Below are 10,967 nucleotides of genomic sequence, written 5' to 3' on the forward strand. Positions count from 1 at the left end.
CAAGTGGTAACACCAAATTGCTCTGTGCAACTGCTTAAACATTTAGCTGCATCAGCAGCGATGGTGAGAATTTTGCTGCCCTGTAATTTAGTTTACATAAACCACCACCCACAGTGCCATTGCGTAAGCCGGTCGATAGGGCACTGCCGCTGCTCAGGGACGTCCACCCAGCCCAGCGCTAGGGTGTGTGTGGAAATGTTTCTTCCAGCCCAGTCCAGGGACTTGCTGCTCCACCATCAGCAGCACAGAGCAGTCACGTGGAACTCAACAAATGGACAAAAAACACTCAGCTGAGGGCTGCTTTAATTCAGCCATACACCACAAAAGGCTGATATACCACAAGTCTTAAAAATAAGACAGCTCTTTAACTTACATGTACATTCATGGCTCAGTATTTGCATTTTTTTTTCCACAAGACCCAGTTTTCTTAACAGATATGCTAATAGCCAAGGCCTGCACTACATCAGAAAACAGTGTCAGGACTATGGCTAGTGAATTTTAAGTACAATAACCTAAATTACATCACTACTAAAATATATGAAATGACTCCCTGAAAACATTCCGTAAAACAACTTTTGTTACGTCTGGAAAAAAATTAAAAATTTGATCAGTTTATATCTGTCATTCAGGCCAACCAGAGAGCCTAAGCCAATCAACCATCAGTGAGAGGCTAGATTGGCTCAGATTTCTAAAAGCAGAGCACTGCTAGAGCCTCCAAGTTTAGCAGACACCATTAATGCCTACCTTACAACTCCCCCTCCTTTCTTTAAGACAGCAAGGGCTTGACCTTGGACTTCAACTATGCCAGATAAAAGGTGTTTTTCCTCCCTCCAGCCCAAGGCTGAAAAGTGTTGAGAACAGCCTCGCTTTTCTGGGAAGTCTCACTACAATTCGTCTCAAAATGCAGGTAGTTGGCAGGTTTATCAAGCCCTCTAACTGAAGAAAACGTTACCCTCAACACTGGACTCAGACATTCACTTCAAGGTCTGCGTTTCTGCCAGTGTTCAAGTAGCTAAGGCCTCAGAAAGCACAGCAGAAGAATAATTAAAAACCCACATGGCACTAATCAGTTTGTGAAGTACTGCAAGCATGCTCCTTACCCTGCACAATACAGGCAGACACTGTCACTCCCTTTGCTATTTACATTTAGAAGAAACTATTATTTAAATGCCACCTTGAGGAATCAGCTGTTGGCCAAGCCCGCACTGCAGCTAACAAGTAATTAAGGCTGATACCAGCCCAGTCAGGGTGATGGATGTTGCACACAGCAGTAACACTGTTCGCAGAGCTTCTGTGCATAGATACAGGTCATCGTGCTTTGACTGTCAGCTCCAGGTAGTTAATGGCACATGCAAGAAATCCCCATTAAATGAAGTAGCACGCACAGGATCTACCTGAGGTCATCAGTCCCCTTCCCACAGCCCAGCTACACGGGTAGGATGCTATTTGTTTGCTGTTCAGACCTCAAAGACAAACCTGGTACAGCTCAGAAATCTGAATGCTTCCACGAAAGCAGCCTGGACAGAACACATCCTGTTTGTTACCATCACCTGGAAGATGTTGGCATGGACATGCAAGTTAATCAGCAGTCCAGAAAACTTAATGAAAAAAGGCACTGGGGAAGAACAGTGGGCATAATTAGGATTAAATCAAGACATAGACACCTCAATGAGAAATCTCGGATTTCCAATGAGGTGAGACTCTGAGTGATTAGAAATCGCTAGATCAGATACTTGTGAAAAAAAAACCCATCATTTTAGCCCAGGCTTGATGACAAAAGAGCTTGTAAGCACAAGCCTGTTTTCTTCTCAAAAAGGGAGTTCCAGACAGCTGCCAAGACCCATCAGCTGACCAGAAAGTATTTCTCCCCATAAGCAAAAAACGCTCAGCAGGCCTCAGTACTGACTAGCTAAGCTTGCTCACATAAATTGAGAAAGCTGAGGGCTTGAAAGGTCATTTTTACAAGCATTTCACTTTAATAGGATAACCACAGAACATAAAGCTCAGGTATTCATTGAGCCTTCTTCCCCTCACGTGGGAGAAAAGACAGAGATAGCCCATTAGGCACTGCTGCAAGTTAAGCCACATCAACTCAAGTCAGGCAGTTAAGTGTCAATACAACCCTCAAAACATAAGTTTATTGAGTAAAGCTGAAGAGCAGTAAACCAACATATGCATCCACCTAAATAAAAAATTCACGTATTTACAAAGTTCAGTAATTGTATAAGTTGTTCACATGCAGAGAGTAATGCACAGGTTAACAATTGGTAGTGTTTGGATGCCATAAACGCTGAAAGCAGTGAAGTAGATAAACACCAAACACATCAAGTTTAGCTATAGGCCAGTTAACTAAACAGTGACCTGGTCCCCCACAAAGATCCACACATTCTATTTAGTTTCCTTATTTTAGGCACAAGCAAGTTTGCTAAATAGAAGTACTGCAGCAGTTCATGGAGAACTAGTGACTACAGTAGCAAGTTAACATACCCTCTCCTCTACAGCACCAGAGTATGAATTAATTGAAACCATGCTTCAGAGAACTGAAAGGGGACAAAAAGTTAAAATGCAAGCCCAGACTGAAGGCAGGCAGCATGTAGTGTCTGTGCAAGAGTGCAGTAGTCGGTACAGAACAGTAAGGCCATGGCAGTCCAAATTAAAACTGGTTTGTCGCAACTGATAATGGACTGAGCAGTGTTTCCAACCAAGGACTGAAATAATGAAAACTCTACATTTAGGTGAAGAATCACACACAGTGTGAGGCGACACAAGCAGGTGTACCATGTATTTGTATACACTAGTAAGCTACACTGACATTACTGTATGAACAAACCAGTCTTAACAAGTCTGTCCCTTTAAATATATTGAAGTCACTGAGAAAGTAAAGCTACGAAAACATTACAATCTTTAGTTTATACATATTTCTCTATAAGATAGAAGCTAGTCAAGAAATAGGATCAATTCATTGGCTCTCTTGTGCTTTGACACAGTAGAACATTTCATCTTGCAACTTACAGACTTTGCACATGGTTACATCAAGAAAGCAGGCAGGTCTAGAGTTGTCACAATAGCTTAGATGTTTCATAGCACCAGGTGAAACTGTGCCCAGCTATTTTGGAGAAGAGACACTAGACAATTACACAGATATTGTGCTAAAGGTCAACAACTGACTATACAAACACATCAGTAATTTAAGTGTCATGCAGCAGCTCAGAATTCGCGTTCTGGTTTCAGAGATCACTAGTATCTGGAGATAGGAAAAAAAAAATGTCTCTGAACGAAGCCTGATGTTCCTTCCTAGCAACTTGTTTCTATGCTGGAATACTACAATTTGAAAGCTTGACAAAACAGTCCCTTCCCACCCCCAAACAAGTGTTAAGCAAAAGTAACAGACAATGATTTTGAACAGTTGATTCCTTCCTAATTCATATGTTTTCTTTTTAAAGTGACAGGGAAAGATCTCTCAGCTGTAGATTAGTGATGCTGATCTATGCCTTGTGCTCCCCTCTGCAAACAGTTTCCATTTCTTTGCTTACAAATACACATCACATGCACTTGTGAGATATAAAGTACTATCCCACAGTTCATGCTTAAATGTTTTTAACTACTGTATGTGGCCACTTACAGAATCTTAATGCTGTCAAGCATCAGCATCTTCAAGCCACTAAACACTAGAAATAAAACACTTGCTGAAAATCATATAAAAACCTGGCCCTGAAAAACCAGAACAGTGTACCATCATAGTTAACATGGTAGAGATTTTTTTAAAAAGCCCCCCAACCCTCCCAACCTTAGATGGTTGTAAAATAAATATTTTGTGCTGACTTTATCATGACAACTCTAGTTGTTTCTGTGACAAAGTAGGAATACAAGTCTTCAGCAGTGCACATGAGAAATGAACTGTGAGAAGGCAGATTCTTGATACAGGATTTTGGGGTAATATCTCGTTACGGAGGGAAGTGGACAATTGAGATTATGGCCAACTGGTACTGGAGATTCCAGGAAGACTTCAGCTTCTTCTAGATTTTGAATGTTGAATAAGCCACTGAAGCGTGATATCTAGAAGGAGAGAGAAGAGTTCCATATTCAAACACTTAACTGTACTAGCATTACTGGCACCACTTTGGTATGCTGGTCTACTCAAGAACTGGAGAGAAAAATCCAGCCCTTCTCTGAACGGTGATCCAAGATGAGTTAACAGAACGACAGCAGTCGTTGTTAGCTACTTCCTGAAGCCAGGAAGCTTGCACGGACATAGTTAGATCCCCTCATCCATCCTCAGACAGCTCACCACAACACTTAATACTTTAGGTTAATAGTTACCTATATTATCCTTCTCTTTGCAAGAAATTGAATAGCAGCAGATTTCTCTGTCCTGAATAGCAGCAAGGTTCCTATGAAGGAGACAAGATTTCAATATGTGGTTTATAGTAAGCACTCCTATACTGAGAATCTTTACACTGTTCCCACTTGATCTTCTGTATGAGGCTTGTTTCTGTACAACATTTCAGCTACCAGCTGTTGCTGAGTTACTCTACTTCTGCAGACAAGCTTGTTCACTTAAGACAGCCTTATGCACATAAATTCATGTATTGAGTCAAAATAGCCTTCCATAGGAAGTGTTTGACTTACATCTTTTCAATTAGCTGTTTCTCATCCAGAGCATTAGGAAGGTCTCTCTTGTTTCCAAGCACTAAAACCTGAAAGCCAAAGATGACGACAACAGTCACAAAATGGATTTTTATTTTATTTCTTTTAAACTAGGAGGATCTTACAAGCAGTCTGCATAAGACATTCACTTAGTCAGGAGGTAAGATTAGCTACCAAAAAAGGTCAATGAGATACTAATAATTTGATCCTAATTTTAGCCTCACTTCAGACATAAGGGACCTCTTTTTCTTAAAATACCCAAATCATCTCAAATCACTGCTGGCTGCTTGGACAATCCAGCCACGGGAAATAAGGAATCTAATACTCTTATGTCCAGAAAGCAGGCACGAGAACACATCCCTTGATAAAACAGAATAATACAAGTGAGTGCCAAGCTGAAATTTCCCAAGGTTACCCTGTAATTTAGATTACACTATTCAGCTTATTCAACAGCAGGTTCTAGAAGAGCAAGACTCCTGCTCCATGGGGTTTTTGGTTGGTTGGTTTTTGGTTGGGGGAGAGGGTGGCAGGGAGAATGAAGGGGAAGAGAGGAGAGCACTGAACAAGAATAAGTAGGATCACTGAAGGACTGACAAAAGGTCAACAGTTTATGATTTAGGAGGGTCAAGTATTATTCATGCTTATGCTAACAGTTAAGGTTAGGCCTTATAGTTGACACAGGTTCCAAGCCAGACTTCAGAAGTGCTGGACTATGCACATTCCTCACGCAGGTTTAACGCTACCAGGAGACAATACTACTTACAGGGATTCCTTGCAACTGTGGTTTGTCTAGAAGATTGTGCAGCTCATTCCGAGAGGCCTCTATCTTTTCACGATCTGCAGCATCTACCATGTAGCTTTAAAGAGAATAAAGTTAGTTCAGGGAGAGTGAACTACTTCAGAAACAGTAATTTTCACTTCTCATCATCAGCTGCAAGCATATCTAACAGAACTTGAGTCAGAGCTTGGTCTTCTTAGAAGAAACCTCTTAGCTCTTTCTGAAAAGTTTCTCCATAATGATGGCAGATGCTGCCACTCAAAGAGGAGTTGCTACTCCAGATTAGACACTGATGACAAAGTAACCCAGTCTTGAGCCCTGAACTTAAGAGTTTAGGATGACATTTAATGTGGCCGCAATGCAGTTTCAGGATTAAAACCGAATACAGCAAGTCAAGTGTGCACGGCTGGAAAGGCTGGATGGGAAAGAAAGTCATATCTGCAGTTAGTCACTAGCTTAAGGAAAACGATACTTACACAATAGCATTAACTCCTCTGCAGTATCGCTCCCACATGCTTCGGAATCGTGGCTGCCCTCCTATATCCCAGATCTTAGAAAGAGGGGGGAGAAAAGAAACGTTAGCTATGCACTATGTTTAAATACAGCACAAAAAGCAAAAAAAAAATGGAGCACTCTGTTCCTCTCCCTTTATATTAGCTGCAGGACCTTTCAAAAATAAGCTCTGCAGATAGTAGAATAGAGCTGATCAGAGCTCGCTGGCCCAATGGTTTAAGAACTGAGCTAGAACATCTTCCATTACCCCAGAATGCCTCCGTGCATTACGTTTGCATTGAAACACTGTGGAATATCCAAGAAGGCAACATATTAAGGGACTGCAGCATCTATCTTATGAGGAAAGACTAAGCGAGCTGGGCCCGTTTGGGCTAGAGAAGAGTGAGAGCAGATCTGGTCACTGCGTATAAGTACCTGAGGGGAGAACATAGGGAAGAAGGGGCCAAACTCTTCTGGGTGGTGGCCAGTGATAGGACAAGGGGCAACGAGTACAAGCTGAAACCCAGACAGTTCCATCTGCATGTGAGGAAGAACTTCCTTACAGAGCCCTGTAGCAGGCTGCCCAGGGAAGTTATGGAGTCTCCTTTTTTGGAGATCTTCCAAACCTGCCTGGATGTGACAGGGTGCCCCATGCTCCGGGTGTCCCTGCTGGAGCTGGGGGGTTGGCCTAGATGAGCTCTAGGGGTCCCTTCCAACTTCAACTATTCTGTGATATTGACCTAAAACTTAGTTTTTGACTTAAGCCTCCCCTTAGAAATAAAGTTATTACTGCAGGGAGTAACACTTGCTTCCACGCCTCAGACTTCCACAGTCACTGCAGTACAGAAAACTGCAACAGCAGAGGGGGATTTTTAGGCCCTGCACATGTGAAAGTTAACTTGGATTAAAACAAGACAGCATCACAATACTGCTTTAACTAGCCCATGAACCTGGAAACCAAAGACAGACACTAAAAGAAACGGTGCCTCTTCAGTTTCCTAAATTTGTCCTAGGAAATTAGCATGTTTAGCAATTAAGAGCATTACACAGAACAACCTGTTTGTCCATAGAATTTTGCCTGAAGGTCTCAGTGAGTGACATGATTAATTGCTCATAAGCAACCTTGGGCAGCTTTGCATCTCCAAGAGAAAGGATGCTTTGTGTTATTAGCAAAGATAAAACAAGGCACAGCATTTTCTTAATAGAGCCTCACCTACCTGCCATTTCTAGTCAGATAAGTTTTCCTCCCTCCCTAAATTACATCCAGAAGGAAGAACTAGGGTATATAGTGATAGGTACATAGGTAGCTTAAGTTCCTAAGAATTCTTTTCCAGCATTTGTTACTTGTATGCAGCAGTATGCAGATGTAATTGAGAACCCACAGGCATATAATACAGGGAATTTTGATCCACTGGTGGAAGTAAAATAGAGCAGTTTTAAACTAGAAGTTGAAGATAACTTTGCAAGTCTCTTTAGAGTTGCCTTTACCTTGTTTAAACCCCACAGAGCAATATTAACATACCTTTATTGTAACATTACCCTTCGTAACTTTTCTCATGTTGAAGCCCACAGTAGGGATCATATCTTCACTGAATTGACCTGACTGGATAAAAAAGAAAGAAAAAATATGGGGTTAATTCTAGTGCTGGCATGCGAACAGTTTATGTTAAGACACCACTAGCTTTTCTAACTAAATGCCTTCCAATGGAACGCTCCCTAGCTGAGAAGCTATTGCAGGTTCCTGCGTATTACAGCCCGTGTGAAGTTAGTCACTTCTTACTAGTGCTCAGAAATAATTTTAAGCCTTAAGGACAAAGTCAGAGGAACAGTTACGCACAGAGCTACTTGGGCAGAGGTGCTCTGCCCAGCTGAGCAGATAGGCACCCAGCACACGCATGGAGAGAGAGACAGTCACCTCCTTCCACTGGGGCCAGGTTCAAGCCATTCTGCGGGACCTCCGAGTCCCCTCTCGGGGAGGTTTTCCTCTGATTCAAGCTACTCTATAAGCAACATTTACAGCAGTCATGAAAGCTATCATGAAAAAGCCTCCAATTCCACCTCCAACAGGTATGGGTTAATTCCTTGGGGATTATTTTAAAACATTGTCAAGTGGAAGCACCTGACACTTCTGCTTCCTATTAGGCTACAGACTTTTGCCCAGCTCCTGCAGCAGCAGGAAAGGCAACAGAAATGCAACTGGAGAGCATTTCGACCCACTTCCACTATGAGCTCCGCACCAGTTAAAGCTCTGACATAACTGCTGCAAAACTGTTATACTAGAGAGACTCCTCAGTGACAGATGTTTTATTATCACTCTTATCTGCAACATTCTGAAAGCCAAGTTCACGGCCACCCCCCTGCAGCTAACCCAGCAGCCATAACAAGTGTTATCAACTGTTACGAGATCTCTCCCACGCTGCCTTGGCTATTTGGCAGCAGGTGACTTGCAGCTGGTCAGCATGTATCTCGTTGTGCCCAATACATAAAACAAGCAGACAGTTGCAGTGGGTTTTGGAAAAAAAAAAAAAAAAAAGTCAATTTGGATGCATTAATTTGCATAACTAGGGTTCAATAGCTGAAGAGAGTCTGCCCTCTCTCTGAAACATTTTAAATGGTTAGAAACAGGATGTAAGGTGGCATCTGCTCTCATTGAACTGCCCCGAGAACACAAGTGAATCCTTTCTCTCCATGGAGAAGCTGGAGGCTGAGGATTATGAAGAAAGGAGGGCACGTTCTTTACAGCCTTGAGAGGCACCTCCTCCTTAACACTTTGATTATATTGATCAGCTTAGATCTTTATTTTGAAATACCTTGCTCTGTTTTGAGTACAAGTCTTTCTCTGTTCAGCAGCAGCACATTTGAGTAAAGCTACTGGCAGTCACCTTATCTTTAAAGACAAGCCAGAAGAATGGTTTAGGTGATTACAATGAACTTTACACTGTCCCATCTCAGCACTCCCTGTTGTATCTAACTGCCCTGGCCCTGAAACTCAACCTCTAAATCCAGAGTTCTCGAGGGTTTTGTTTGTTGCCTAAAAAAAAAAAAAAAAAAGAAAAGAAAAACCACCTCATATGTATCAGTGTTCATATCCAAGACATACACTGAATACAATAATTTTTAAAAAAAAACAAAGAAAAAAAAGTTTTGGGTGCACAGATCTATTTGAATCAGACTTTGTCTTAAGGCAGATATTCAGCCCTATCACTGTGGTCACAGTATGATCCTTTCAAAATAGGGCTCAGCTTTAAAACAAGTTTGGTAGGCTGGGAATGGGAATGCTCTCAGCCCCAGTCTGAGTGAGCGAGGCTGCTGTCAGACGCAGCGAGCATTGCTCAAGCAGTGTCACCAAGCACTGCAGGAGCAGCTGTTTACAAATCTAGCAATAGTGTTGGTTTTCAGCAGTCATGAATATTCCATCAGCCAGTGTACTTCATTCCGAGCTGGAAAATCAGCCTCGGACACTGGAAGTGAGTGCCCATTAAGGCATTAGCTCTGAGGCCGGGGCCCCTGCAGCATTTCAGTACAACTGTTCACTGGGGTCTCGTGGTGAAGTGGACTCTTGACCATACGAAAGCGCCAAGAAAGAAGACAACTCAAGCAGACTGAAAAGAGACCACACAAACAGAACCTGCAGGACTAGTTTAAGGCTTACGGCTTAAGAGAGGCTACTCTGTCCTGTTTAATGGAATACAGGACTAGTCATTGCTGCAACAGCTAAGATCTGCTTTAAGAACTACCCTGTAACAACTGTTCTTCACAAGATCTGACAGTGTATCATGGATTTACATTCAGGATGTTGTGCACCATGGTCTTCCAGCCGGCTGTTTGAATTCAAAACTCACAACTTATAATTCGTCATCACTATTAGCTGGTGTATAAAAATGAAAGCTGAACTCCAGCAACACGGGAGGTGAGAAGTTCAGTGCAGATGTGCAGAGTTAAAGCAACTTTGGTCAGCTCTTACCTACTGCATCACCACCACACTAGACATGAAGCACTTTAAGACCAGGCATTTTATCAACCAGCTCACCTTTTGCTGCTTAGCCTTGTATAATGCTTGTCTGCTCCAAAAGACAGCTATTGTAATAAGTAGGTAAGTGAAAAAAAGTTATATCATAGGTAAGTGTGACCATTTACCTCCTTGAGGTGGATAAATACTACCCAGAGAAATAAAAGCGCTTCCAGACTGGGCTCTCGCCAATCCCTGCAGCAATCCAGGAGCACAGAGCAGCTGCCTGTTTGCAGGGATCAGTTTGGGTTCAGGTCTCCTTACATCTGGTATAACTAGTACCACCTCTTGCAGAGACTCTAGCACTTACGAATCACATGCCCTGTCTCTGCACACTGGATCCATATCTGGCCCGTGGATCCCACCCCAGCTAACACCAGCTTTGCCTGGGGCCTCCAGCCCCTCACGGCGCCCCGGCCCAAGCAGGACCCTCCTGCAGAGCTGGGCTCTGCAGCTGAGTCCCGTGCACACAGCAGCAGCAGCTCAGCCCTTCTCCCACACGGCTGTTGGTTACCTCAGCCCGGCACACGCCTGCTCCGGGTCTGGAGCCCTCTCCCAGGCAGGGCTCCCTCCGCCCCGGCCCACGGGCAGGGACACACACCGGCTTTGCCTGCCGCTCCCGCGGGAGCTTCCCTGCGGGAAAGCCACTGCACAGGGACAGTTCGCTGCCCAGAACCCAGGACAAGAAGACTTTGGACAAGCATTTATCTAAATATTTCAAAAGTTTAGTGCTTTTTTGTACACAGGCAACACTGAAACAAGCTGCTCACCAAGTCTGCTATTTCTATTGAATCAACTCTTGAATCAAACAGCTCTAGCTGCTTCACCTGCCTTTCAGGCTACTGACTTCCAGAAATCTGTTACCAGATTCTGGTAACAGCAGTTACTAGACTATCAGCTTGTATTTCTAAGTAACTTGATCAAGGATGTGACTGGAGGTCCTAGATTTTTCCTTTAAGTTTCATTTTAATACCCTGCAACAGCTCAAGGCAGAACTGGGACTGCAGCAGCAGGGCTGGTTTTGCCTCTCCTCTTCCCACA

The 10,967-nt window shown here is 43.1% G+C and overlaps 1 protein-coding gene across 1 annotated transcript; it reads right to left on the reverse strand.

The window, feature by feature from the left end:
* Positions 1–2,110: 2,110 nt before the first annotated feature.
* ARL8B (ADP ribosylation factor like GTPase 8B) lies at positions 2,111–7,552 on the reverse strand. Its single transcript, XM_026035498.1, has 6 exons — positions 7,440–7,552; positions 5,902–5,975; positions 5,411–5,504; positions 4,630–4,697; positions 4,321–4,391; positions 2,111–4,056 (listed from the first exon to the last, which is right to left on the reverse strand). Exons 1-6 carry the CDS (start codon positions 7,497–7,499, stop codon positions 4,007–4,009), a joined length of 417 nt encoding a protein of 138 aa, XP_025891283.1. The 5' UTR covers positions 7,500–7,552; the 3' UTR covers positions 2,111–4,006.
* Between the last annotated feature and the right edge of the window lie 3,415 nt (positions 7,553–10,967).

The sequence above is a fragment of the Nothoprocta perdicaria genome, unplaced genomic scaffold, assembly GCF_003342845.1.
Source record: "Nothoprocta perdicaria isolate Ctin4 unplaced genomic scaffold, notPer1 scaffold_16, whole genome shotgun sequence".
NCBI classification, from domain to species: domain Eukaryota; kingdom Metazoa; phylum Chordata; class Aves; order Tinamiformes; family Tinamidae; genus Nothoprocta; species Nothoprocta perdicaria.

Excerpts from the sequence above, each read along its gene's own strand:
- ARL8B (XM_026035498.1), bottom strand. The coding sequence starts at position 7,499 with ATGATCCCTACTGTGGGCTTCAACATGAGAAAAGTTACGAAGGGTAAT. Across the intron at positions 5,976-7,439 it reads AGGGTAATGTTACAATAAAG|ATCTGGGATATAGGAGGGCA; the intron begins GTATGTTAATAT and ends CCTCTTTCTAAG. Across the intron at positions 4,057-4,320 it reads CAAAGAGAAGGATAATATAG|ATATCACGCTTCAGTGGCTT; the intron begins GTAACTATTAAC and ends CTCTCCTTCTAG.